This window comes from Canis lupus, chromosome X (genome assembly GCF_048164855.1).
Source record: "Canis lupus baileyi chromosome X, mCanLup2.hap1, whole genome shotgun sequence".
NCBI classification, from domain to species: Eukaryota; Metazoa; Chordata; class Mammalia; order Carnivora; family Canidae; genus Canis; species Canis lupus.
The window spans coordinates 83251450-83278865 of NC_132876.1; the positions used below are offsets into that span (position 1 = coordinate 83251450).

At 48.7% G+C, this 27416-nt stretch overlaps 2 protein-coding genes across 11 annotated transcripts; both read right to left on the reverse strand.

The window, feature by feature from the left end:
• Positions 1-764: 764 nt before the first annotated feature.
• WDR13 (WD repeat domain 13) lies at positions 765-17757 on the reverse strand. Of its 6 annotated transcripts, none has more exons than XR_012026173.1 (10): positions 7502-7636; positions 7077-7156; positions 6146-6386; positions 5370-5479; positions 5120-5250; positions 4351-4658; positions 3371-3551; positions 3122-3263; positions 1428-1634; positions 765-1029 (listed from the first exon to the last, which is right to left on the reverse strand). XR_012026173.1 is itself a non-coding variant. In XM_072815671.1 (10 exons), exons 2-10 carry the CDS (start codon positions 7115-7117, stop codon positions 845-847), a joined length of 1458 nt encoding a protein of 485 aa, XP_072671772.1. In that variant the 5' UTR covers positions 7118-7156; positions 17679-17757; the 3' UTR covers positions 765-844. The 6 variants fall into 6 exon arrangements, 5 of the variants coding, with proteins under 5 accessions (XP_072671772.1, XP_072671776.1, XP_072671777.1 ...); XM_072815671.1 differs by lacking the exon at positions 7502-7636 and adding an exon at positions 17679-17757 and having other exon boundaries at positions 1428-1546; XM_072815675.1 differs by lacking the exon at positions 7502-7636 and adding an exon at positions 17679-17702 and having other exon boundaries at positions 1428-1546; positions 6146-6352.
• On the reverse strand, positions 16781-20491 carry RBM3 (RNA binding motif protein 3). 5 transcript variants are annotated; one of them, XM_072815682.1, is made up of 7 exons: positions 20355-20491; positions 19638-19757; positions 19139-19245; positions 18389-18494; positions 18198-18309; positions 17683-17761; positions 16781-17351 (listed from the first exon to the last, which is right to left on the reverse strand). In XM_072815682.1, the coding sequence occupies exons 2-6, from the start codon at positions 19738-19740 to the stop codon at positions 17704-17706; spliced, it is 486 nt and encodes a 161-aa protein (XP_072671783.1). In that variant the 5' UTR covers positions 19741-19757; positions 20355-20491; the 3' UTR covers positions 16781-17351; positions 17683-17703. The 5 variants fall into 5 exon arrangements, with proteins under 5 accessions (XP_072671783.1, XP_072671781.1, XP_072671782.1 ...); XM_072815680.1 differs by having other exon boundaries at positions 17683-17764; XM_072815681.1 differs by having other exon boundaries at positions 17173-17351; positions 17679-17761.
• Between the last annotated feature and the right edge of the window lie 6925 nt (positions 20492-27416).

Consider the following 27416-nt stretch of genomic DNA (forward strand, 5'->3'; position numbering starts at 1 on the left):
TTGACTACTGCAGGGCCTCCTGATGGCCCCACCCCCAAGTCTGTTCTCTTCACAGCACCCAGAGGGGTCCTCTTACAACCAAACTGGATTGTGTCTTTCCTCCTTTGCTCAATTAGGCAACTCACAGCTCACTCAGAAAAGTCCAAGTCCTCGCTGTGGCCACGAATCCCTCCAGGATCAGGCCTCTCCAACCTCCCACCACACTCTGGTCCAGCCACACTGGCCTCTTCAACACTTTTGGCACACTCCAGCCTCAGTGCCTTTGCACTGCCTTTCCTCTCTACCTAGAACGTTCTCTCCCATACACCACGACTCCCTCTCACTTCATTCAGGTCTTTGTTTAAATTTCACCATGAGGAATGTCTTCCCTGATTGTAGTACCAAAAAGTGTGCAACTGCCCACTCTTGCACCTCTACCTCCTGTCCTCGCCTTATTTTTCCTCACAACGCTGATCTCTGGCTGACCTAAGATATGTTTTTGTCTGCTGTCTACCTGCATAGAATGCAAGCCCTAGGAAGGCAGGCTCTTCTGTCAGTGCCTAGAACAGTTCTTGGCACACAGTGGGCACTCAATCACATTTGTCCAATGCATGAATGAGTAAAACACCTATAGGGGGCCTACGATGCGGTAAACACTCAACCAATGATTGCTAAGTGAAGCGATCAATGGCTGTATGCATCAATGAGGAAGTGAACCCCATTCCAACTCGGATCCTAGAGCTGCCCTCTCCCTGATCCCACCCCCAGCAGACCTGGGAGCCAGCCACGGGCACAACCACAGGAACTTTATTTACAAACACAAGGCTGGAGCAGGAGGTGGGTGGGAAGATGGACACGGCAGGACCTACTTCTGCTCCCGCCTCCAGACGATGACCATGCCGCTGGCGTCACTGGAAGCCAGCAGGCTCTCATCACAGTTGAAGCTGACATCCAGCACAGGCGCACTGTGGCCCTGCAGCTTGTTGACGGCAGCCTTGGCTGCTCGCTCCACATCGAAGAAATGCACGCACATGTCCTCGCTGCCGGTCACTGCCCGGATGACAGAGACAGAGAGAGAAAGAGAGAGGCCCTTGGGAGGTGTTGCCAGAGGAAGCCAGGGGCCCTGGCTGTGAAGTCCTGGCATGGTTTGGGGAGGTCTTAGGGGGTGGTGGTCCCTAGGCATTTTAAGGCTCACCTTAGCTATTTTAGCCCTGTGTCCCGGGTGTGAGGCCTCTGAACTGTCTGGGGGGTGGGGTTGTGTCTCACATTGTGAGGTTTCTGGACTCTTCGGGGCCTTTGTTCAAAGTGGGAGGCTGTTGGAACGTGGGAGTTCTCGAGGCCCTTAAAGTCTGGGCATCATGGGGTCGTGGTGTCTGGGCTGGATCAGCACCCGCCCTGGGCCCTGCCCCTCTCGAGCCACCCAGACACCCCAACTCTGTGGGACTCACCCACACAGGCCCCTTGGCGGAAGGACATGAGGGGGCAGAAGATGCTGCGCACAGGGTGTGAGCTCTGCTCAATGGGGAAGCTTCTCTTCAGCTGCAGGGTCCCCTCGTTGTCCACCACCCTGAGGGGAGGATGAAAGTGGGTCAGGGCGGCGCCTCAGCTCCAGACGATGATGGACGGGGGGTGGCTCTGTGTCCTGACCCTTGCACCTAGGTTCATTTGAAGGTTCACAGAATCCAGTTTTGAGACAGCTGCATATTCCTATAAAGCATAGGCTGACACGTGAGTTCGTGACAGTCTGGAAACTGCCCACTGGTGGAAATTGGAAGGCTCGGCAGTGGGATTCACTAGTTTCTCTTTCTAGGGCTCTTCAAGAGATCTTGGTGTGAAGACAGGGCACAAGGAGAGGAAAGGGATGACCAAACTGGACTCCTCTGTGCTGTGGAATATGATAAGTCCACTCAAAAGAAAAAACAGAGTGGGGGCCCTGAGTGGCTCAGTTGGTTGGGCATCTGCCTTAGGCTCAGGTCCTGATCCCAGGGTTATGGGATTGAGTCCTGCATCCTGGCTCCCTACTCAGCAGAGTCTGCTTCTCCATCTCCCTCTCCCCCTCCCCCTGCTCGCGCATGCACTTTTTCTCATGCTCTCTTTCTCTCAAATAAATAAATAAAATCTAAATAAAACCCCACAAAAGAACCAATGAACCAATAGCACTGCAGGGGACTTGGGGGCACTTCCGCGGGCATCATCTGGTAAAGAAAGCGAGATGTGAAGGATGTAGAAGGAGCCCACCTCTGTAAAACAATGATCCTCCCTCCAAAAGGGGAGGGGTGGGTATTCACGCTTAGGGTTACAGGGTAGAGAACAAGATACAGGAAGGTAGTACAGAGTAGTTAACAGGTTTTACTGCGGCAGGGGGGCGGCCAAGGTGGTAGGAAGAGGAAGGTGGGGAAGGGGGAGGATGGGGAAATGAGTCCCAAATGTGGGGCTACATCTAAATTTAGAATTACAGATACATGTATGTGTGTACATGATTTTCTTTTTTTTAAAGAGTCAAAAAACAAAATAGTAAAACAGAAATCATCCTGCCAGGCAGTGGTTTTCAGGCCCAGCTAGACAGTGCTTAAGGGAACCTTTCAATAGACCAGTGCGCCCAGTCCTGCCGCAGAGCTTCCAAAATCACTGGCTTACAGTGGGGCCTGGTCATGATTCTGCGAAGCCCTTCAGGTCATTCCGGCATGCAGCCCAGGCTGAGAACTGCACTTGGGTAACATGTCATATGTGAGCAAGGACAGTAAACTCTCCCGCTCCAAAAAAAAAAAAAAAAAAAAAACGAAAACGAAAGGAAGGAAGGAAGGAAGGGGTACAGACCACTGCTCTCAGGGGACCCTAGTATATTTTCTGGCTCAGGTTGCTCATCTGTAAAATGGGCATGGTAAGAGCACCCTCCTCACAGGGCTGTCTCGAGGAGAAAATGGAGTGCTATGTATGAGGCACCTCAACAGGGCCTGGGGCCGGCAACTGCTATGCTAGCACTAGCACTTCTGCTACTCCTCTTCCCACTGCTACTGTCATTATCATATGAAGACTCAACTTCCTCGTTCACTCCAACTAACCCGATGCCTGTTTTCCTCTGCCGAGCAGACAGTGCTCCCATCCCAGTCTGATGGAGGTGGCCTGGACAGGGAAGACCCACCTGTAGAGCAGCAGCTTGTTGAGGCAAGCATTGATGAGCAGCGAGGGGTCCCGGGCCTCGCGGCTGACCCAGGAGCGGGCAGAGATGCTGGTCACAGGGCTACCCTCATGCACCACCAGACGCTTGGCTTTAGTCAGTTTTCCTGCAACAATGGAGGGAGAGGAGGCAAAAGTCAAGGCGGGGGGACACAGCTGTGTGCTGGGATGGTGGCAATGTGAACACCCAGATGCAGGCCTCAGGCCTGCCTACCTGTGGCCATGTCGAAGAGGAAGGAGAAAACACTGCCACGGTCATCGCCTGCCCAGAGCAGCCGGCCAGGGGCGTCAAAGGACAGAGCAAGGACCCGGCCTGTCAGCTTGCTGGAGCCACCCTTCACTTTCTTGCCTGTGGAGATGTTCATGACATGCACGTTCTGCTTGGCATTCCCCACCTGTGGAGGAGACCCGCACATACCATTATCCTGCTCTCAGCCAGTCTCTCCTTGAGTCTGACCATAATGGAGCTGCTGTCGAAGGAACTGGCTGGTTCCTACAGGAGTCTAATCCCAGTAGGCCTGTGGCAGGTAGACTGGGAGGTGACCAGGGCCTGCAATCCTTCAGAGCCAGCCCCTTGCAATCTAACCAGGACAGCCAGCCCACTGCTCCTTAGCCAGCATTCCCACCACCACCACCGCGACAGGCAAACTACAGGGCCATAGTGACCTGCTTCCAGATTGGCCCTTGCTGGAAACCTGACTACACTGGGGCTGGTGCTGCAGCTGAAGGGATCCCAGTGCACAGGCTCACTCAGCCGGTCCCCTCTCTGCCCCTCGAGGCCAGGCCAAATTTTCACTTCCTTCCCCTGCCCTCTCATTCTCAATCCTGGGTTTGGATCATAGTGGAGCTGTGCCACTAGGAGGAAACAAGCCTTCTGACTAGTAAGCCTGCCCCACAGCCAGCAGCCCTGGTGGTTGTAAAGTGGCTGCACTGCTGTTGATAAGACTGAAGGGGTACCAGGGCTGGGACTCTGCCTCCTGACCGGTACCCCCTTGGAGTCTGTCACAGCAAGGTTACCCCACACCAACACCTGTGTCATTTTTCTGCCCAGACCTGTCCCTCTGAGTCTGACCACAGGAGGACTGTGGTGATGGACTAGAGGGGACACCCCCTTGCCACCCACACTGACTCCCGAGGACAGCTCTCCTGGCCCAGCAGCCCCACCCTTGGCGAGCGGGCACCCTGAAGCCTGACCACAGTGAGGTTGTTGTTGACTGGCTGGAAGGTGCAGCAGAGCAATTCGGCACTGTCTGGGTCAGGAATCTCCCGGATGCAGCGGCCATCCTCAGAGGCCCAGATGCGCATGGTAGCATCAAGCGAGGTGGACACGAGGATGTCATTGGAGAGGGACCAGGCGAAGTCGGAGACACCGCGGGTATGGCCCCGCAGGACACGGAGAACGGTGGGCGGGGCAGGCACCAGCTGGCACAGAGAGATGCTGCCGTCGAGTGAGCAGCAGGCCAGGCGGTGCCGGTCATCATTGGCGAAGCGCACCCTTGGGACTGCAATGCCAAGAAGCTATTTGTGGGACTCGGCACACTCCCCAGGTGCTTTCGTTTATAAAAGGTTCTGACACAGGGCTGGGGGCTGGGACCCACTGCACCAAGCACAATGGCTTCAGCAAAGGGCTTTGCTTGGCTGAGAAAGGGAGCTGGAACCCTAGAAGGCCCTCTGCCAAAAGTTTCCACCAAAGGCTTTGAACTCTTCCAAGCAACTCATAACCTCAGAGGCCTTCTGCAAAGTCCTCTTTTAAGTTACTGAGCCCTTTTAAAACAGACAAAGTGCTTGAGATTTTGCAGACCACTTTACTTTGCAGAAGGCTTGTAGGTTTGTGGAAAGGTTTATGGATGGTAACTTCTTCAGAGGTGGGCCAGAGACTCTGTGTTCCAGAGAAAGATATGCTGAGTAGTGGTCACAGTTTAGGCAAATGAGTGGTGATGGGACCCGCTACCTGTTGGCTTACCTGCCTCATCCACGTGCTGGTCGAAAACATGGTACATGCCTGCAAAGGCATAGTTCTCGCTCAGCGATGTGTCCCCAGCCATGGCTCGACTTGCTTCTGCTACTGATGTGGGTACCACGCTGCCAGGTGGCCTGGGCCCCAACAAGAGCAGGGGATAACAGGAGGTAGGTGCTAGCATTCAGTCTGCTATTGCCCAATGGTCCCTCTTCCCCTCACAAACCCCCAGCTTGCAGCTGCCCCCGCTGCATACCTGTCCTCGTAGACAGCACGGTTCATCTGTGCCTGTAGTTGGTAGGAGCCTCGGCTGACAGAACGGCGGTGCCCACGGGCCCCCAGGGCCCGAGGATCATCCTCAAAGTCCTGCAAACAGAGAGCCAGGATGGGCACATCTTGAAACCAGCCTTCAAGAATCTATGAAGTCTGGAGTCTTAGAAATATACCCAGAACCAGATCCCTTCTCACCCTACCCACCGCAGCTGCCACCAAGGCCTGGGCTACTGCGGTTGCCTCTGCACTAGCTCCCCTGCTTGTTCCCTTGCCCCACTTAGTGGATAATCAGTAAATGTTCTGTGAAGAAAGAATGGACACTTTCCCCCAGAAAACCACTCAGCAGAGTCTCTTGCTTCATTCAAGTTTCAGCTCAACTGTCACCTCCTCCAAGAGACCTTTCTTGATCGTCCCCATTAGAAAGAGCATCCCTCTGTCCCCCATCTGAGTCTCACTTTATCCCCCAAGTCAGCTTTACTTTTCCATCTTAGCCATCCTCACTATAAGCCATGTTAACTATTGACTTGTCTGTCTGGTTTCGTATGTCTACTTACCTATTTTGTTTATTGCCTGTTTACATGCGTTTATCTTGCTTGTTGTCCATTTATTGACTTATCATGTGTTATCTCTTTTTACCCTCTGATCATCCTAAGAGCCTGGATCAGTACCTTGCACACAGCAGGTGCCTGACAAGTCTGCTAAGGGAATGCATATGGAGGCAGGTGGTGTGCATGGCAGGCAATGTGGGGAGGAGCTCACCTCCATGCGGTCTAGGGTAGTGCGGCTGCTGCGAACGATGCTGTTGCTATAGGCGCGGGCACTGCCTGGTTCGGAGAGGGGCCCGTATCGCTGGCCCAAAAGCTGCCCACGCAGCCTCAGGTACTGCCGCCGCAGTGCTGGGGGGTGCCCAGCCTTGGCATTCTCCCGTAGTAGCTGGCTGCGCCGACGGATATACTGTGTCCGAAACTGTGGAAACGTTGGCGTGCGGTACGCGTTGTACCTATGATGGCAGGAGGCAGGGCAGGCAGCAGGCACAGGATAGAGGGAATCAATCAGCTCAGGGGACAGGGAAAGAGAATGAGGGGTGTGGCTGTGAGGGGTCAGGATGGCAAGTGATCAGCAGTGATGATGGGGGTCCCTCTGACGCTGTGATGAGGGTGGGTCTACAGTAATAAAGGGCATGGCGGATGAGGTCACTGTGGGGACAATGGAGGCCGTCTGCAGCTTTGCTGGAGTTGGTATAGGGTGACTAAATCAGTGTTGACAACAATAAGTCAGCGTGACATGGTGATGGGGGTTAGTGTGGGGCAATGCTGGAAGTCAGTACGGGATGGTGATGGGGTCAGATTGGGGAAGTGATGATGGTTAAGAGAAGTCTGCGGGATGGGGTGGGGGCAATGGTGGGGAATAGGAAGTCACCAGCCTGAGCTCCATCACCCCTTCCCAAAGGCTCTGGCAGCACAGCCTCTTTACGCATGCCCAAACCTGACTGCATTTTCCAAGCATGCTCTTTCTGACCATCTGGCCAGCCCTTCTCTGCGGGTAAGCCACCACACCCTGCTACAGCGCATGCTCACTTCCAGTATGCTCACGCAGCCGCATAAGGCAAGTTCTCCGCCCAGTCTCACTTAACGCCATTGCGCATGCACCGCAGTAACCCGCTCCCAAGGGCTTCGACCCCATTCCTCACCTCGCGTCTACTGCTAAGACCTGCTGCCACACCGCGGCCATTCCCCGACCTCCTCTTCTGGCGTGTCCGCCCGCGGGAGCCTGCAGGATAAGGGCCTGGAATGTCAGCGTTTCAAGTGAAGGGATTTAGTTCCGCCCCTTCCGCCAGATGATCGTTGCCGTAGACACCGAGTCCCTCGACGCCCGGATGTCGCGAAATACCCAGCAGTTAGCATGGTCATCACCCCAGCCCTGCCCTTCCCGGGCAGCTCCCGGAAGACTGACAACAGCGATTCAGATCTCATCCCACCCCACCCCCCGGTCACCATAGCGACGCCCCTCCTCCCGCCTAGCAATCTTTCTAGGCATTTCCCATCCATCTTCTTTCCCCCCGCCCCCCGCCTTCCCTTCTCCGGTTCAAGAGCAGGGCCCGGGATCAGAGACCACCTCCGGGGCTGCCTCCGGCTCTTGAGGCCCCCGGGGCGGCCCTGAGACCAGTGTCGCCCTTTCCTTCTGCCTGTCTTCCTCTCTCAGGCTCCAGGCAAGATGGCCGCCTGCTGTCAGGAAGAGTTGCCAAGCGCAGAGCGAATGGATAGGAATCCTTCCCAGGGCGTGGGAAAACCACGCAAGCGCTCTAAGGGACAGTAGCTTCCGGCACAGGATGGAGGCTCCACCCCTTAAATTCTACTCACTCCAGTCCCTAATGGCACTTTATGTATACACAAGAATAACGTACAAGGCCCAGAGAGACAGGGGCGACTATGTGAATCACTCACTAAAAATTAGGAATACTTTCTTTTAAAAGCGTGGAATAGGGCAGCCCGGGTGGTTCAGCGGCTTAGCGCCGCCTTCAGCCCAGGGCGTGATCCCGGAGACCCATGATTGAGTCCCACGTTGGGCCTCTCTCTCTCTCTCTTTCATGAATAAATAAATAAAATCTTAAAAAAAAAGATAAAAGCGTGGAATAAGCTGATTTTTTAAAAAGATCTTATTTATTCGTGAGAGACAGACACAGGCAGAGGGAGCAGGCTCCACGCAGGGAGCCTGACTCGGGACTCGACCCCGGGTCTCCAGGACCACACCCTGGGCTGAAGGCGGCGCTAAACCGCTGAGCCACCTGGGCTGCCCAATAGAAAAAATCTTTTTAAAAAACCCAACAAATTCTACTCAAACAGGATCTGGGGCTATTTTACTGTCAGATTGATGGTTAAGGTCCTAGCCAAATGAACAGATTGGAACGGAAAAAACAGTAAGCCAGAACTGTTTGAAGATAACACCATGTCAAACAGCAACTCCAGTGGTAGAAACAGGGGCGATGTCTTTTCTGGACTCCTCTCCCCTTCATGTACCTCCTGCCCAGTAGGTCCCCACCTAGTTTAAAAATACAAAGGCAAGGGATGCCTGCGTGGCTCAGTGGTTGAGTGTCTGCCTTTGGCTCAGGGCGTGATCCCAGGGTTCTGGGATCGAGTCCCTCATCGGGCTCCCCACAGGGAACCTGCTTCTCCCTCTACCTACGTCTCTGCCTCTGTGTGTGTCTCATGAATAAATAAGATCTTTTTTTAAAAAAAGCAAAGGCGGGGGATCCCTGGGTGGCGCAGCGGTTTGGCGCCTGCCTTTGGCCCAGGGCGTGATCCTGGAGACCCGGGATCGAATCCCACATCAGGTTCCCGGTGCATGGAGCCTGCTTCTCCCTCTGCCTGTGTCTCTGCCTCTCTCTCTCTGTGACTATCATAAATAAAAAATTAAAAAAAAAATTAAAAAAAGCAAAGGCAAGCAATGGACACACTGGCTGTGCCCACTTTTCATTACTAAGATAGGCTAACACAAAACCTGAAGTTGTCCTCATCCTCAGGAACAAAAAGCAGCGTAATTTGAGGGAAAGCCTGAGTGGCTTGGGGTGACAAGGGTATGCTGAGAATCAAGACCAAAGAGCAAAATGAGAGATGTGGAGCTGAGGTGTAACCGGAGTTCTTATTCACATATTTGTAGATGCTGAGTTCTTATTCACTTATTTTATCCCTGAAGTTTCTTCCTAAATGAGACAAGTGAGGATTCGGACATGAGGTCATAACTTAAATTTTACCGTTTCCTGTTGGGAAAATATTTGGCTCTGAAGCCAAAGTTCTCCTAATCTCCAAAGTCTTAATGGTAATAATTCTCCATGGTCTGAGTCAGAAACAAGATTCCTGCAGCTGGGAGAAGACTCACAGACCACTTGAGCAGCGCCCAGAAAACTGAAACAGAGAGCCAGCCTTTCAACCAGCATTCGTCAAGCCCCTACTAGGTGCCAGGCACTGGGAAAATAGTAGTTATTGAGACAAACAGCTCCTGCTTTCATGGAGCTGCCATTGTAATGGGAAAGATAAACAGTAAAAAACTGGTACTTACAATCATTAAAACAGAAGTTGGGTTAGTGTTGCTGAGCTGTGAGAAGGCAGGAGGGAGAAACAAATTTAAGGCGGAACCTGAATGAAAAGGAGCCAGCTACACACAGCTCTGGACACTAAATGTGTGACTAAGCCAGTGAAGCTGATCAGTGCCTGAGTCAGAGAAAGGGAGAAATCCCTTTACAGCACTAGAACTGGGGTAGCTCTGCTCTTAAGATCTCAATTCCATTTGCTTGGTGAACAATTAGGGCCAGATTGTGGGCCTGGGAAAGACTGGACCCTGGGTTTGGTACCTCAGACCCTAGCAATTTAGATAAATGGGCACAGTCCTTGATCCTTCCCAATTTTTTCTGCCAATACACTGGACTGTATCTCACTGCTTTTCAAATGTTAAGGCACCAATCCTTTCCTGAGATCAGCCTCGCCTGCTTTCGGTGACAACCTGAATTTACCAAGCTCTCACTACATCCATCTTCTGTGAATGGTCACAAACCACCCTAATGAGGTAGGTGTCACACGTAGCCCTGCTGTGAAGATGAGGAAACTGAGCCCTGGAGGGGTTTACCGCCTATGGTCACAGAAGTAGAAGACCTAAGAACTAGCATTTGGACTCAGAGAAGGAATTGGACTAGACTCATTTTATCATCCTAGACGCCAGAAACCACCAACTCCTGGTATCCAGCCAGCAGTGTTGACAACAGTGCTCCATCTCTCTTCTCTGTACATCGCCAGCATCAAATGTCAAATCAATTCCACTTCTCTTTGGCCTCTAGCACTGGCAGGTCCACCCAGAAATCCAAAATGGCTCCCAGCTACTGTGAGGAGAAGCTCTCTGGCCTCCTCTCCAATTTTGCCCCTTGTTGCTCTTACTCAATCAGGTTAGGTTCCAGCCATGCTGGCTTTCTCACACATCCTTCAAAACTGCACAAACTATTTTTGGGCTCGAATGTTCTCTCCTGTGCGCTCTCAGCAAATACTTCTATTCATTCAATGGTGATATTAATAAGTGCTCTGTGCCAGGTACTGTCCTAAGCACTTTACAGACCTAGAAAACCTTTAATGCTCACAGCAACCCTGTGAAATTGGTACTGTTATGCCATGTTAGAGATGGGGAAATGGGAAAGAGCTGAAGTGACCTGCCCAAAGTCAGTCAATAAGTGCTGGGGCTGGGTTTGCACCAAGGCCACGCGGCTCTGGGAATCCTTGCTCTTAACCACTACATTGTTTAACACTGACTCCCAAATTACCTTGTGTAAGTTCCTCCAGTGTATATTCATAACTTCATTAGTACTTTCATCCCACAACTCGTTTGACCTGTCAGCAAATTCCGTTAGTTCCACCTTCAGAATTTATCCAAAATGCAACCTCTCCTGTTCCTGTCCACTGCTACCACCACCATTGCTGGCTTCAACTCCTGCAGTGGCCTTCTCACAGCTTCTGCCCCCAGGCCTCCCTGTCTGCTCTCATAGCAGCCAGAGGATCCTGTCACAACCCAAGTCAACTCTCAGAACTCCTCTGCTCACAACCCTGTCCAGCCTCCATCTCTCAGAGAAAAGGCCAAAGTCCTCCCTGTGGCCAGTGAGGCCTTCTAGGACCAGGCCCCTGTGACTTCTCCAACCTTGCCTCCTGCCACTGGCACCCTTGCTCACCCTGCTCCTGCCACACTGACCTTCTTGCCATTCCTCACACACACACACCAAACAAGCTCCCACCTCGGGGCCTTTGCACTTGCTTGCTTTTCCTTCTGCCTATAATTCTCTCCCAGATATCAAGGCAAGGCTATACTGACAGATATGGCCAGTAAGGAAACAAGCCCTCATTTGATTGAGAGGTTACGTATAGACAGCAAAAGCAGGACTAGCCACAGATGCTAGCCCATGTCCCACATGCTGGGTAACACCAAAACAAAAAGGACCAGACCACTGCAGCACAGATGGTAGGACACCCTGTAGCCAAGGAACTAATGCCATGCTAGGCAGTTCTATAGCCATAAGTCAGGGGAGGAAAGGGACAGAAAGCCTCATACCTGACCAGATCCATTGGTGATGCAAAACCGCCTCATGATGGCCTCCTTGGTAGACAAGGAATGAGGAATGGCCTCACAAGCCTCTTGTGCTCTGAGGATCACAGGGCGTTCTGCCAATACTTAGGTCAGCCTGTCTACATGGCCTATGTAGAGCCGTGCAAGGCCGTTGGAGTGCTATGGCGGAACCATTCTTCCGCATCAAGTCTTCCTTGCTAGCTCTCCCCCGCTATCTTCGTCTTTGTTAAGAGGCCACCTCCCAAGTAGCCTTCCCTGACTACCTTGAAGTAGCAAATCCCATCTCTCTCCACATCCCCAGCTTTAATTCTCGCCACTCCCTAACACTACATTACACACTGATTTATTACTATACTGTCTTTAAATCCCACCATGATGTGATTCCTGAGGGAAAGAAATGTTGTATCCATTGCTGTATCCCTACAATTATCTGTCACATGTAACAAATGCTAAATTTTGGGCGCTTGGGTGGCTTAGTTCGTTGAGCATCTGACCTTGGCTCAAGTCATGGTCTCAGGGTCCTGGGACAGGAGGCATTTGGCTCCTTGCTCAGTGAAGAGTCTACTTCTCCTTCTCCCTCTGCCCCTTCCTCCTGCCCCCCTCCCCACTTGTGCTGAGTCTTTCTTCTTTAAAAAAACAAATGCCAAAAAAAAAATGCCAACATTTATTGACCACATGTAACTACCACTGATCTAGCTGCTTCCTAGGTCTCAGCTCATATAATGGGCTACCTTTATTATCTCTCTTTTCTAAGCCAAGAGAAAGGTTTTAAGAGGTTGTGGCTATGGAGGTTGGAAGGCAGGACCTCCGGTACTGGGCAAAGGAAGAGCCCTTTTGTCTGGAAAAGCCAGAAGGATCCTGAGATCCGTGACTGGAGAGGGGAAGCAGGATGGGGTTTCAGGGCCAGTATCTGGAAAACAACATCAGACACCAACAAAGAGAGGTTAGTATTTATAGAATGGAATTTTTTGAGGCTTTTGAGTTGAAACACCTGTAACTACGGAGAAGTCTTTAGGGAACAGGCCAGGCCAGCAGAAAAGAGCTGACAGCTACCCAACCTCCCGTGCCAACACTGAGGTCTAACAAGCCACACCCATAACAGCTGAGTTTTTGTTATGGAAAATTTCAAGCTTACAGCAGTGTTGATATAATGAACTTTCACGTATCTATCACAGAGATTCAAAAATTACAGACACAGCGTTTTTTTTGTTTGTTTTTTTTAAGCTGCGGGCTTCACAAGCATTGGAGTGGTTTGGGCCAGCTGTTAAGACACAACGAAGTGGGAAACACCAGGGCACTTGGCACATTTCTTTCATTAAGCCTTTCTTCCCTTATGGAGACAAGTGGGTAGACTGGACTCCAATGAATAAAAACATACCTGTTACTATGGATTACAATCATAAGGGTTAAAACCCAGACCACAAATCATGTGTCCAGATAATTACTAAAAACTAGAAAAAACAAAGGAAAATTCCAAAGAAGAGTTTCACTTAGGCTTAAAATTGAGTCCAAAAATTTGACTCAACGTTGTACTAGGAATGTTTATACAGAATGCCATGGACGGTTTTGGACAATTTATAAGGCTGAACTTCCTTGGTACATTCACTGTTAAGACTGCTCAACAGGCTCCGGGGCAGCGCTCTATAACCGAACATTTTCTGTAGTATGTTATATGCATATTCATACTAAGAGGAAAAAAAAGAGATTATGAAAAGCTTTGGGGTGTTTGGCTCGAAGAGCATAGGACTCCATCTTGGGGTTGAGTTTGAGCCCATTAGGTGTAGATGACTTAAAAACAAGCAAAAAATTATGAAAAGCTCCGTGTCAGGTCTCGTATCAAATTTGAAAAAAAAACCCACTTCTAGTTTCTCAGGTCTTTGTGCACTCTGAATTAGAAAAATGATCATGGCCTCTATCTCAGTCTGAGGAAAGGTGGGGGAGGTGGAAGAATGCAGCTGGAGGACAGATTTCATCCTGAGAAGCAAAGTGGTAGAACACTGGCTACTGATCATTACCCAATATGCCTTCTTCCAATACCTTAAATATTTTTTTAAAGATCTTATTTGTTCATGAGACACAGAGAGGCAGACATAGGCAGAGGCAGATGCAAGTAGGGAGCCTGATGTGGAACTCGACCCCGGTACTCCAGGATCATGCTCTGAGCTGAAGGCAGGTGCGCCTAACTGCTGAGCTACCCAAGTGTCCCAATACCTTAAATATTCACAGCAACTTATTTTGAAAAGCCTTTTGAAAGTTTCATATAACCCCAAATCCAGGAGTGCATGGGACAAGGGTGTGGGTGCACTATCAGTAATTTGCCATGTCCTAAGATGCCCATCTTGAGGGCACTGTTATTTACATCTTACACTTGTTGAACCTGAGGCAGAGGAATTAGGCTGTGAAGCAGCCCACATGAGGTGGGAAGGGCAGGGCCTTGGATTTATTCTTGAAATGGACAGAGGTAAGGGGTCTAAAAAAGGTTTGCATCAAAGTTTTTGGTCTAGGAAAGATACAGGGCTTGAAAATACAAGTATTTGCAGACCAAGGACCTGGTCTATTTTTTTAAAAAATATTTTATTTATTCATGAGATCCCAAGACCGAGACCGAGAGAGAGGCAGAGATACAGGCAGAGGGAGAAGCAGGCTCCATGCAGGGAGCCTGATGTGGGACATGATCTCTGGTCTCCAGAATCACGCTCCGGTCCAGAGGTGGCGCTAAACAGCTGAGCCACCCAGGCTGCCCCAAGGGTCTTCACAGGCCTTGGGACAGAGGTTTTCAAGGAACCTCTGCACAGGAGTTTCTGATCTCCGTGGGTTCTTGAGGAACATGCACACTAATGAAATTCTGGTCAAATGGAAGCAGAAAACTAATAAGCATTTTAAGGGAGTTTTAAAAGTCCTGTATCTGGGGCAGCCTGGGTGGCTCAGTGGTTTAGCACCTGCCTTCAGTCCAGGGTGTGATCCTGGAGACCTGGGATCTAGTCCCACGTCAGGCTCCCTGCAGGGAGCCTGCTTCCCCCTCTGTCTCTCATGAATAAATAAATTTTAAAAATGTCCTAGATCTGGAAATTTTATTGATCAGCAATCACACTGAGAAAACCGAATCCTCTAAGCCCTTTTCCTTAGAGAAAATAAACAGCAAGAGACTGAGCCTTCCTGGGCTGGATAACATGGGGCTTGAACACACAACCCTAAGAATCAAGGATCACATACTCTGCCAACTGAGCCAGCCAGGCGCCCCTACAGGAAACTTTTTAAAGATTTTTTTATTCATTTATTCATGAGAGACAGAGAGAGGCAGAGACACAGGCAGAGGGGGAAGCAGGCTCCATGCAGGGAGCCCGATGTGGGACTCGATCCGGGGATCCCAGGATCACACTCTGAGCCAGTCAGATGCTCAACTGCTGAGCCACCCAGGTGTCCCTACAAGAAACTTTCTACATCAGGAGAGCAGAACAGGTGTAAGAGGCTGTAGTCTTTGTTGATGTCACTTAGGAATCACTTTGTTGCAGGAATTTCACAGTTGATTATGCAATCTTGCCTAAAGCCAGGATGACATTTCACTTCCTGACAGGCAGGCAGCAGATGCCCCCTCACTGTGGCCTACCTGCAAGGCAGGAATGGCGTTCTTCCTGCCAGCTCCCACTGCCTTGGGTCCCCAAAGGCTCAGAATGCTTCCTCATACCAAGTACCCAACATCAACCAGTGGTGGCAGCCACAAGGCCTATTTTCCTGGTTCAGTGAGCCAATCAAGAGGTGTGAGAAGTTCCCTAGCCTCCATCCACTTGCCAAAGTAGATTCATGACTGGTTGGGTAGAAGGGTCTATGGGGCCTTTCCAACTAACTGGAGCCAGGGAGGCAGACCTCCAATACTGGAACTCTTCCAACAGACCTATAATCTCAGTTCAGGGAACTAAAAATACCAGAGTGGGCAGCTTATCAACTTCTCAGTTCTGGAGCCTGGAAGTCCATCAAGGTGCCAGCAGGGCTGAGCTCTAGGGAGATCCCTTTTCCAAACTACCAATTTCTTGTATCCTCATGTGGCTGAGAACAGAGGAAAGCCTTCTTGGGACTTGTGAGGGCACTACCCACTCTTCATCACCTTATCTAATGAAAATCACCCAAGACCATCATATTGGGGAAAGGAGGGTTTCCATAGGACTTTTGAGGGAACACACTGAATTCATTCACTCCATGAATGAGGAAATGAGGCGTTAACGATGTCCTGGAACTGGTGATCAAGTGGTACCGACTTTGCATCAACTAGGTGGAAGCCATGGACACAACTGATTTAGAAATTCCAAAGGAAGGGATAAAAGCCAACAGGACTCCCAATGTAGCCACTCAAACCAGGACTGAAGGGACTGGCAGTAGGACTGAGGAACTAAGATTAGCTCTAAGTGCAAAACCATTGCCACCACCTCACCACCAGACTCATACCACCGAAGACTGAATCCCTATGACAAAGAGCTGTCTCAAGGACTGTACATGCCTATTAAACGTACTTAACCCTCATGAAGAAATGTGACATGCTCATGAGGTTGAGGCCCACAGGTTAAGTGTCCTACCCAAGGTCAAATAGCTGGAAGGCAGCAGACACTGCATTTGTGTCCTGGAATCTGAGTCCAGTCTGAGCCCTTAGAAACTGGTTTTCAAATCAGGATTTTTCCACGTTCCTCAGACAAGGTTGAGTTTAATAGATTTCTTCCACCTCCCAACATTTCAAAGAAAATGGAAATGCTTTTTATAACATGGTTTAACTCCCACCAGGTGCTTACATTCTCAGAACAATCCTGTGAGGACACCCACTGATGCTCAGAGAAGCTAAGGAGACTCAAATCCTAGCAGTCTGATTCTCAAGCTGACAAAAAAAAAAAAAAAAAAAAAGACCAAGAGGCCATCTCAGAAAACCTAATTCCAACAAGAATATTTCCTCTGTAACTCCCACCACCCCCACACTTGTACTCAAACTCAACTTTAAACTGGAGAGTTCTACTCTTTTGCCTACCCACTCCCCTCCAACTAAATTCTTTCCTAAAACCCTCCCTTCCTGATCTTCCATTTTTAGTTTGAAAACTGGGTTCAAGGGATCTCTGGGTGGCTCAGTGGTCTAGCGCCTGCCTTTGGCCCAGGGCGTGACCCTGGGGTCCCGGAATCGAGTTCCACATCAGGCTCCCTGCATGGAACCTACTTCTCCCTCTGCCTGTGTCTTTGCTTTGCTTCTGTCTCTCTCATGAATAAATGAATCAAATCTTTAATAAGAAAAACTGGGTTAACGAGGAAAACAACACGTATCAGTTTTTCATGTTTCAACTTTTTAATCAGCTCCGTGAAGAACATCCTAAAATGCTAAATGAGACAACAGAATATTTTTTCTTCCAGTACTAAAAAATACATTCACAAATATTTTTAATAAACTGCTGTATACTCAGGGTGGTAACCTTGAATAATAATAAAAAAAAAACCCCACCTCTAATCATATCAATGATTTCTTGTATTTGCATTTGGAAATTGCTTCCTAATCTTGATAAACATTGCAGATAGGCTTTTAAATGTCCCTAAATGCACAGTTTTTAAAGCAGTCTAAACACTTTTTTGCCACAATCAGTAATCCTGAGAGCCCAAACTGAAAAACTGGAAAATACCCAGCATCTGCAATGTCCCAGGATTAGTATTTAAATGGGAGAAAATTTTGGAAATCACATGGAGCTTTCTCTAAAAGGTCTCTGTAACAAACTACCTCTGGAGCTCAGTTAAAAAATAGAACTTGATGTACTAGAACAGATGTGTCAGTGCAGCTCCAAAAATCTTTATAAATACAGCCATTTGGAAGGATGATCCTGGATCAGAAGTTTTATTCCTTGTGTATCTGAGAACGGTAAGAAGGGGGAGAATTATAATGTTGGGAAGGCACAGGCACACATGCTCACCTCCCTGGGTTGATAAAGATTGCTGAAGGCTGGATGACAGCAATGCCGCTTCATCTCCTCCATGCCCAGCAAGAGATTACAAGGGAGACAGACTTTTAGATACCGCCCCCCCCACCCCACAGCAGACTAGTCCTGACAGGCACCTGGAGAACGAAGGAGGGGTCATGTGGACCTGGTGAATTAAGTGTAGGCAGGAGGAAAAGTTGAGTCAAACATGACAGGGCTGGTGGACAGAGGTCCACTCAGTGGCAACATATAAACCTCACCTACTTTAGGTGCACATGCCTCATCTCAGTTGTCATAATTGTCTCTGTAATTTCCTCCTGAGTAGCGGTCATAACCACCCTGGCTTCTGAGAAAAAACATACATGGCAGTTAATGAGAATGTATCATATGCATACCTTGGTATTAAAAACCACACATATTTACACATCCTGTTTTACATATACCATCATATGCAATTTAGAATGCAAATCAAACATATACTGTACAGAAATCATATTATGTGACATGTAACTTGCACACAGCATAATAAACATTAACAATATAAACTTACAACTAACGTGACATGATAAACGTGTTAACACCATCTATCATATTACATCATAATTAGTGCATCATGTAGAACTCAAAAACATGTTAAGTACCATACTTACAGTTTCACTATAATTTGTAAAAGCAAACACTAGTAACACCAAAATGAAGTTATGTATGAACCCTCAGGCAGCTGAGCTCTTAAGATGTAGGCAACCCCACCAGAGTACTCCAATCCCTTGGCTACCCACCTGCCACCATAGTCTCTGGACCTTCCATATCCATATCCATATCCATATCCATATCCATATCCTCCAGGTCGACTGTCATATCTGCCACTCCCATAGCCCTGGTCCCCACCACCTACAGCAGATCAAGAAAAAGTCAGGTAGCCATCCAGACGTAGGTCACTTAAGCAGCTCTCCCCCATATTCAAACTTACCTCTAGAGTAGCTGCGACCACGCCCATGGGCCCCAAAGGCACCCCCTCTAGTTCCCCTGGCCGACTTGCCCGCGTGATCCACACGGATCTGGCGACCATCCAGAGACTAGGTGTGGGGAGACATAAGGAGGATGGGTTGGTGGTCAAATAGGGCAGTGGTGAGGAAAAATGGGTAGGGCAGGTGGGCAAAAGTGCCCAGAAACTCTTGGTGGGCACCAGGTTCTGGGTGCCATGTTCCAGAACAAGCTCCTTTAACCAGAATGGCTTTTATCAGGAGCCGTAGAATCCCACAAAATGACCTGAATCCACCGTGTTCCCCCTGCTACTACTTACATCTTGACTGAACTCAGGCTGAGTTCTCCTCCCCACTCCTATAAGCTGCCCCACTATTAGGGGCTAGATAGACACCTCTCTTGGTTTGAGACTTCAGAGTCCATCCCAGAAGACTCACGAGGTCCTCTCCGGGCCAGGCCCGCAGGTCTGCAGACTCTACTACCTAAGCCCAGGGCAGGTCAACCATCCACAGGTGGCTTCTCGGCCTCATGCAGGACCAGTCGTCGCCTCCCAGGCAGCCCGGCTCTGTCTGCCGCTGCCCTCCACCCCCTAGAACAGAAGGCAGTCACGCTCCTGTGAGTGGGCACGGCGGGGTTTGTTGGCCGCGCTGCCCCTAGCAGACACAGAGGGAAAAACAGAAAGAATGGTGGAAGTGGCAGATGGGGGCAGGGCCCCTATGCAGGTAGGAGACCTCACCTCTCCATTCATGGCTCTCATGGCATCTGAGGCATGCTCTGGATCGGTGAAGGTGATGAAACCAAAACCCCGGGATCGCTGAGTCTCCCGGTCCTTGACAACAACCACTGGGGATAAAAGAGAATGCATGTAAGAAGAAACATAAGCAACAAAAGGTGTCAGGTAGAGGATGGACCCCTCCTACCAATCATCAATTGGAAGTTATGGGGTTCTCATAAGACTATGCCTTAGGCCTAAAAAAAGAGAAAGGAGTATGTGTAAGCCTAGGTTCCTAATTTCTCTAGTTATGTTTTTTTTTAAATACAGGTTAAAAAAACTTTTGACAAAGAAAATACAAGGGATTTTCTTGTATTTTACTGGGATCAAGTCCTGAGCCGAAGGCAGAAGCTTATTAGCCAAGTAAGCCAACCAGGTGTCCCTCTCCTTATCTTTCTTGAAACGCAAGGGCCCCGGACTTTCACAAACACTCCGCTCATCATTCATCTGGCCCATGTCTCACCCTCAGAGATAGGACCGAAGCTTCTGAAGTGGTCTTCCAGAGCCTGCTCATCGGTGTTGAAGTTCAGCCCTCCCACGAAAAGCTTCCCTTCTTCAGAAGACATGGCAGTGAACTCGAGTACTACGGAGAGAGTATGAAAAAGGGTGGGAGAAACCATGGAGATGAGAAAGGAAAAAAGATTAAAAAAGGACGAAAAAAGAGAAACCACAGAAAACGAAAAGGCGACTAAAGACAGACCAGAAACAAAAGCCGAAAAGGCTGGATTCGGCGGTGCTCCATCAGGGAGACAGCCACTTGGGGGCGGCCTTCACGCATGCCCGTATCGTCCTCCACCAACCACCACGCCCGTCATTTTGTGGCGCTGCACAGGTCCAGTACACGCTCCCGTTCTCTCCGCGCCCGCAGAACAAGATGGCGGCGGTCACGTGGGGGCGCGGGGTGGGGGAAGGGCGCCCGCACAACTCGGCTGTCGCGCTGTCACTGCCGCCACCGACGTCGCCAGTCCCTCCCAGCATTCCTCGCACTTAGATAGAACGCGCCAGCCTCCCACCAACCGAAAAGTTTCACCTCTGAGCACGGGGCCCGCCCACTTGAGAAAAGCCCAAGCGTACGTGTCAGGAGCCGCTGCTCTCCCCACTCGCGCACCTAGCTCCAGGCTGGCGCAGCGCACATCAGTGAAGCGAGGAGCAGCCGGCCCACAAAACCTGTGCTGCTTACCTGCAAATCAAACAAAAAGCTCAATGCAACAGCAACCGCCGAGAAGCAGAGAGACTGGGAAGATTACAGCGCGGGAAGTCGCTTGATAAAGCTTACGCAGCGTGTACGTCACGGAGCGTCCCTCGCATGTGCCAGCGTTCATGTTCATTGGCTGAAGCCCGCAAGGGCGTGGTAGGAAGGGACGGTACTGCAAACGGACCTATAAGCTCAGCACGCTTCCGGAAATGGAGGCGAGTTTAGTGCGATTAGCGTACCCTGGGGTCTGTATCCGTTCACTGGTCCTACGGTCTTTATTTTTTTTTTTAAGATTTTATTTATTTATTCATGAGAGACACATAGAGAAAGAGGCAGAAACACAGGCAGAGGGAGAAGCAGGCTCCATGCAGGGAGCCCGATGTGGGACTCGATCCCGGGTCTCCAGGATCACGCCCTGGGCTGAAGCTGGTGCTAAACCGCTGAGCCACCTGGGCTGCCCTGTTAATCTTAAATCTGATGGTAATATTGTTAATATTATTCTGAGACTGCTGTCTATAGAGGTTTGAACCAATTGAGGTAATCACGTTGGTATCATTGATAATCAAGACTTCATGGTTGGAAATGGTTTAGAAATACAGATGATATACTATTATTGTGGAATACTTTTATTTATTTATTTTGTTTTTAATTTTTATTTATTTATGATAGTCACACAGAGAGAGAGAGAGGCAGAGACACAGGCAGAGGGAGAAGCAGGCTCCATGCACCGGGAGCCCGACGTGGGATTCGATCCTGGGTCTCCAGGATCGCGCCCTGGGCCAAAGGCAGGCACTAAACCGCAGCGCCACCCAGGGATCCCTGTGGAATACTTTTAAATTCAGTTTTGCTTTATGATTATATAAAATACTTGGTTCCAAAGTCGAGTCTAGAAAACAAGGTGTATTTGAAGCAGTTCAGCTTCTTTCCCTTCGTTTCATTCTTTTCCTTCCTTCTGTAGGTAATCATTCATTAAAATTGAAAGGTATATTCTTCCATTGTTTCCATGATGAGTGTATATAAACATATATTTCTTTCCTTAGAAAAATGGTAGCCTGCTATGTACAGTTTTTTAAAAGATTTTATGTATTTGTTTTTAAGGATTTATTTATTTATTCATGAGAGACACAGGCAGAGGGAGAAGCAGGCTCCATGCAGGGAGCCCAACGTGGGACTCGATCCTGGGTCTCCAGGATCATGCCCTGGGCTGAAGGCAGCGCCAAACCGCTGAGCCATCCGGGCTGCCCGGCCCTATGGTCTTCATCACTTATGCACATGAAACTTCGTTCTCACACCCCTTTCTGTCCCTGACATCACCCTCGCCGTCCTTGACGTCTATCCCCCATTGGTTTTGACGTCTTCTTCACCATCTCAGTTGTCTTCCATGGGTCTCAGACGTAATTACTGTAACCTCCTTCACCTCCCGGTCCTCTCATATCCCTCAAGGGCCCGATGTTTTATTCCCCACTTTCCCTGTTATCCTAACCCTTCGCAATCCATAATGTCAGATTCTGCGTTTTCTCCGTGTCTGATGCTGATCCCTACGTTTTTGTTTTTGTTTTTGTTTTTCCGTGCTCAACACCTAGCCGCCTGTCATGGGATCCTTTTTTCCTGGTGTCATTCCTCTCATTTCTGACTTCAGCCCTCCTCCTTATCTACAGCCTCCTAAAGTGTCTCTTGATTTTCCTGCCAGTAGACTGCCTGAGGTGCTTTCTACAAAAACAGGATGCTCCAATTTTTAGACGGAGTATATCCCGATCCATAGAACAATTTTTGTTGTCACTCAGAGTTCCTGAGCCTTTGATCCACAGAAAGTACTTTCACAGCACACAATGTGGACTTATCCAGAGCAAGGAGTGGCTGAACTCACTGCCCACGATTTGGTCTTGTCCAGCTTTCAGGGTGTCTGTGTTTCCGGTCAAGGAAGACTGGGTTAGTCTGATCTCAAAAACTCTACATTTCTTATCCATAGAATGGACCTGTCTAGCCTTTTTCTGAGGGTCAGCCCTCCAAATAGATACTAGATTTGTTAATTTTCAGAGTACAGAATGATATGCATCCACAAAATGGACTTGTCTGGCTTTTGCCATATCCAGACCTCCTATGCCCAGGATGGACATGAATAGATTTCACATTGTGCATATACATAATGGTCTTAGGTAGCCCTCAAATAATCAGCCCCCATGCAAAAAAGTACCCGTTTGCCTTTCAAGGTGTCTGAGCTCTGATCATATTCTACAGTTCATGACACATCTTCATTGTTCCATGAAAAGCTCCTCATTTTATTCTCTTTTAATCCTGCACCCAACTATTGTTCTCTTCCTCCCACAGTTAACCACTGTTTTTGGATTTAAAGTGTATCTTTTCAATCTTTTTTTCCTGATAAATGTATTTAAGGCTATAGGTTTCTTATATTAGCTGATTTGGCTGTGTCCTACAAATGTTGCATGTAGTGTTTTTATATTTAGTTGTAAATATTTTTTTAGCATTTTATTTTTTAAAGATTTTTATTGGGGCAGCCCAGGTAGCTCAGCGGTTTAGTGCCGCCTTCCGCCCAGGGTGTAATCCCGGAGACAAGTCCCATGTCTGTCTCCCTGCGTGGAGCCTGCTTCTCCCTCTGCCTCTCTCTCTCTCTCTCTGTGTATGTCTCATAAGTGAATAAATAAAATCTTAAAAAAAGATATTTATTTATTTATTTGAGGGAGAAAGCGTGGGGAGGGGAGGGGCAGAGGAAAAGGGAGAGAGAGAATTCCAAGGAGAGTCCCCACTGAGCATGGAGCCTAATGCGGGACTAGATCCTGGACCTTGAGATCATGACCAGAGTTGAAATCTGTTCAGATGCTTAACTGACTGAGCCACCCAGGCGACTCACTCTCTCCCTCTCTCTCTCTGTGTGTGGTGTGTGTATGTATATATATATATATATATATATATATATATATATATATATATATATACCACCCAGCTAAGTGGCTCCCGAATTCCTGACACTCAGAAACAGAGAAAAAAAATATATATATGATTTTATTTATTTATTCATGATAGAGAGGCAGAGACACAGGCAGAGGGAGAAGCAGGCCCCATGCCGGGAGCCCAATGCGGGACTGGATCCTGGCACTCCAGGATCAGGCCCTGGGCCGAAGGCAGGCACTAAACCTCTGAGCCACCCAGGGATCCCCTATATATTTTTAAGTAAGCTCTATGCCCAACGTGGGGCTTGAACTCTTGACTGCAAAATCAAGACTCACATGCTCTACCAAATGAGCCAGCCAGGTGCTCCTAGTTATAAATATTTCTAAAGTTCCTTTATGATTTCTTCTTTCATCTAAGGGTTATTTAGTAATGTTAGTTTCCTTTTTTTTTACAAGATTTTATTTATTTATTCATGGGAGACACAGAGAGAGAGAGGCAGAGACATAGGCAGAGAGAGAAGCAGGCTCCATGCAGGGAGGGAGCCTGATGTGGAACTCGATCCCGGGACTCCAGGATCACGCTCTGAGCTGAAGGCAGACACTTAACTGCTGAGCCACCCAGGTGTCCCTAGTAATATTAGTTTCCAAAAATGGGGTGTTTTTTTAGCTTTTTTGCTGTTGCTAAATTTATTGTATTATGGTCAGAGATAATGCTTAATAGTGATACTTTTGAATTCATCGAGGCTTTGTGCCCTAATGTGGTCTATTTTTGTAATTGTTAAATGTAAGCAAAAAAGGAGCCTTCTTCATTTTATATGTATATATGTGTATAAACACACACACACATATCAAGCTTAAAAATGTATTGTTCAGGGGTGCCTGGGTGGCTGTTGGTTAAGTGTCTGCCTTGGGCTCAAGTCATGATCCCAGGGTCCTGGGATTGAGCCCACGTCAGGCTCAGTGCTCAGCAGGGAGTCTGCTTCTCCCTCTCTCTGCCCCACCCCCTTGTGGCACACTGATAAAATCTTTAAAAAAATGTATTGTTCAGCGCTCCTTTGGTGTATATGTGTTTATGGTAGATATAACTTGTCTTTTGTGATCTTAAATTTTATTAACAACTATTGGGATGGCTATCCCAGCTTTCTTTGGACTTTGATTAGTGTGCTATATATCCTCTCTTCATCCTTCATTTCCAATATTTCTCAATGTGTGTGTGTGTATTGTTGGACCTTTTTTTTAATCCAATGAAGGTCTGTGTTTTAGATATTTTTGTGACTGCTATTATAGTAAAATCTCTGACATCCCATTTCCTGTTCTCTATTTATAGTACTTTTCTATTCCTTTTTTTCTATCATCCTCACACCTACTATTTTCTTTGGGTTCTTTTACATCACTTGTTCTGGTTTTATATTCTACTTTTATCTCTTATTTATTGCAGTTACTTAAAATTCTTCATGCCTGTCCCAATACTTCTTTTTTTAAGATTTTATTTATTCATGAAAGACACAGAGAGAGAGGCAGACACAGGCAGAGGGAGAAGCAGGCTCCATGCAGGGAGCCTGATGTAGGACTCGATCCTGGGACTCCAGGATCACGCCCTGGGTTGAAGGCAGGTGCTAAACCGCTGAGCCACCTGGGGATCCCGTCTCAATACTTCTGCTTTGGATATTTATGTCATGCAGTATGGTAGCCAGCCTTCAATATAGCCCTTAATAATCCCTGCCTGCTGGTATTTACATCCTGTGTAGTTCCCTCCTATGCTGCACTAGGGTTGGTCTGTGTGACCAAGAAAATATAGCAGAAGTGATGATATGTCATTTCTGAGGTTAAGTGATAATAGATACTCCAGTTCTGTCTTGCTCATGGTTTCTCACCTGCTTGTTGGGACCACGTGTTGCAAGGAGCTCTGTGGAGAGGCTCGGATGGTGAAAAACTGAAGCCTCCTCCCAACGGCCTCATGAGTGGGCCGTGTTGGAAGTGGGTCATTCATCTAAGTCATAGCTTCGGTCCTGACAACTTGACTGAAACCTCAGATGAGACCGAGTCAAAACCACCCAGCTAAGTGGCTCCCGGATTCCTGACACTCAGAAACAGAGAAAATCAACGTTTGTTGTTTTAAGCTGCTAAGTTTGGGGGTAATTTATTATACAGCAATAGATTACTAATACTTCCACCTTTTTTTTTTTTTTTTTTTGGTCTGGAGGCAGTTATGGGGCCCCAGTGTCTAGTTGTTTTGGTGGTGAGCTCATGTTCCCCTGATGGGAGCAGCTGTTCTGGCATATACAATGTATTGCGGGAAGGCTGAAGGCCAGATATGACTCTGCTTAATCACCCGGAGTTCAAAGGGTAAAAAGACATGTGGGGAGATGAGCCAGAGGGCGGGCAGCCCCAGGCACAAGAGTAGAGCTATCACGCCCTCTGCTAGCACACCACATGACAATTCCTCTGATAGAGGTTTCATCTTTAAACCATAGAGGAGGCCATCTCCCTAGGTGTCACCACCAGCTCTGGTGTCTGGAGGGGGATGGGTGGAGGAAATGATTGCCTCTGGCTGCTCATTTCCTCCCCTCAACAGGGTTCTTGATGCCCTGATACTATCAGCCCCCTCCCCCAACAACTTCAAGTGGTTTGGATGATGTCTGCATTGAGGGGCAGACAAGAACCTTCCCAAAACAACACAGGGGAGAGGTAAGAGCTAGAATTTAAACCTATCCTGTATTTGCTGCCTTCAGCCATTGCTACTCAAAACATAGGCCTTCCTTTTTGCCATAGGTCTTCATAGCTGTGCCGCAGTTTCTGGAATTCACATTTCCCTCTGTAGTTTCTCCAGGGTTGCTTTTGGGCAAGTCAGTGACTCGTGCTGTTTTCCACTGTGGCAGGAACCAGAAACCCCAAGTATCCTCAGGGACTAATAGAGGTTTCTGCCCTTCAGTGGATCCGAGCTTCCTATTCACAGAAAGGACTGAGGTCCAAAGCTGACATACCCAGAATTGACTTGTTTGGCTCCTCAAATATCTGAGCTTGTTAATCACAGAATGTACCCAGAGGGTGTCAGCCGGTGGCTGATGAGGGGGACATTTTGGGTCCTCAGAGGGCCAGATACCCTCATATCTTGTATGGCCCTTAGACGGGATGTGTGTGTCTTATCTGCACGTGTTAGACCCGTTGTCTTGGGAGTACCCTAGACACAGAATGGCCTTGTCCCGCTCTTATAAAGCGAGCTCTCACTGGAGGAATGGTCAGCTTCCCCTCTGGTACTGGGGCATGATGGGAACGTTTTAAGGGTTATCTCCAGCTTCATATGGCATTCTTGGGGGAGACGGATGAGAGGATGGCTGCCCCAATGCTTCTCATCTCTGTGCCTAGTGCAGCAGCAACTTCTGGCCAGAATTTGGCATAGCCAGGCCATAACCCGAAGGAACCCAGTTACCTAACCCATTATCTGCCATGTCCTTTGTGGAGGACAGCACCTGGCCCACGAAAGAGTCTACCTTCTGAGAAGGTAAGTGGGAAAAGGGCCTTCTTTTGACCATTATCTTCCAAATAAGTAAGTGACTTATTTTAGGGCCTGCGTTTTATCAGTGCTTGGTTTGTGTGTCTACATAAGTGGGCTGGAGAACAGAAACCACTTATGGTGGTTTCTGTTGCTAACATGGTTTAAGACAGGCCAATCATGAGCGGCAAACCCAATTTAGGGCTTAGAGCCCTAGGCAGGGCAGATCCAGTCTCTCAATCTGGTCCCACAACAAGTGACAAGAATTAGAAGCCTCAGACCCCCGCCCAGGACTGCCAGAATTAGTGCATAAGACTCACAGGGGAGGGTCTGGATCCTAGAAATGGTGACATGTGGAATGGGAGAAGTGGCTGGCCCAACATAAGTAGCCTGTACTGTCTAGTCTGTGTAATGAGACTTGTCCTTTTGGACTCAGGAACTCCCTCTCTTATCCCTCATTTGGGGGCCTATCCTGAAAATGTACATTCACCGCTATGATCTAGACTTTTACCGGCAGACAGATGTACCACAAAACAGCCTTAGGCCTTCCTTAAGCAGCCCTCGACCTGGGCTCACTTCCTAGAACCAATTCTTAGCACCTACTCTCCTGCCACTGGGGAAGCAGGGGCCACCCTCCACCAAGTG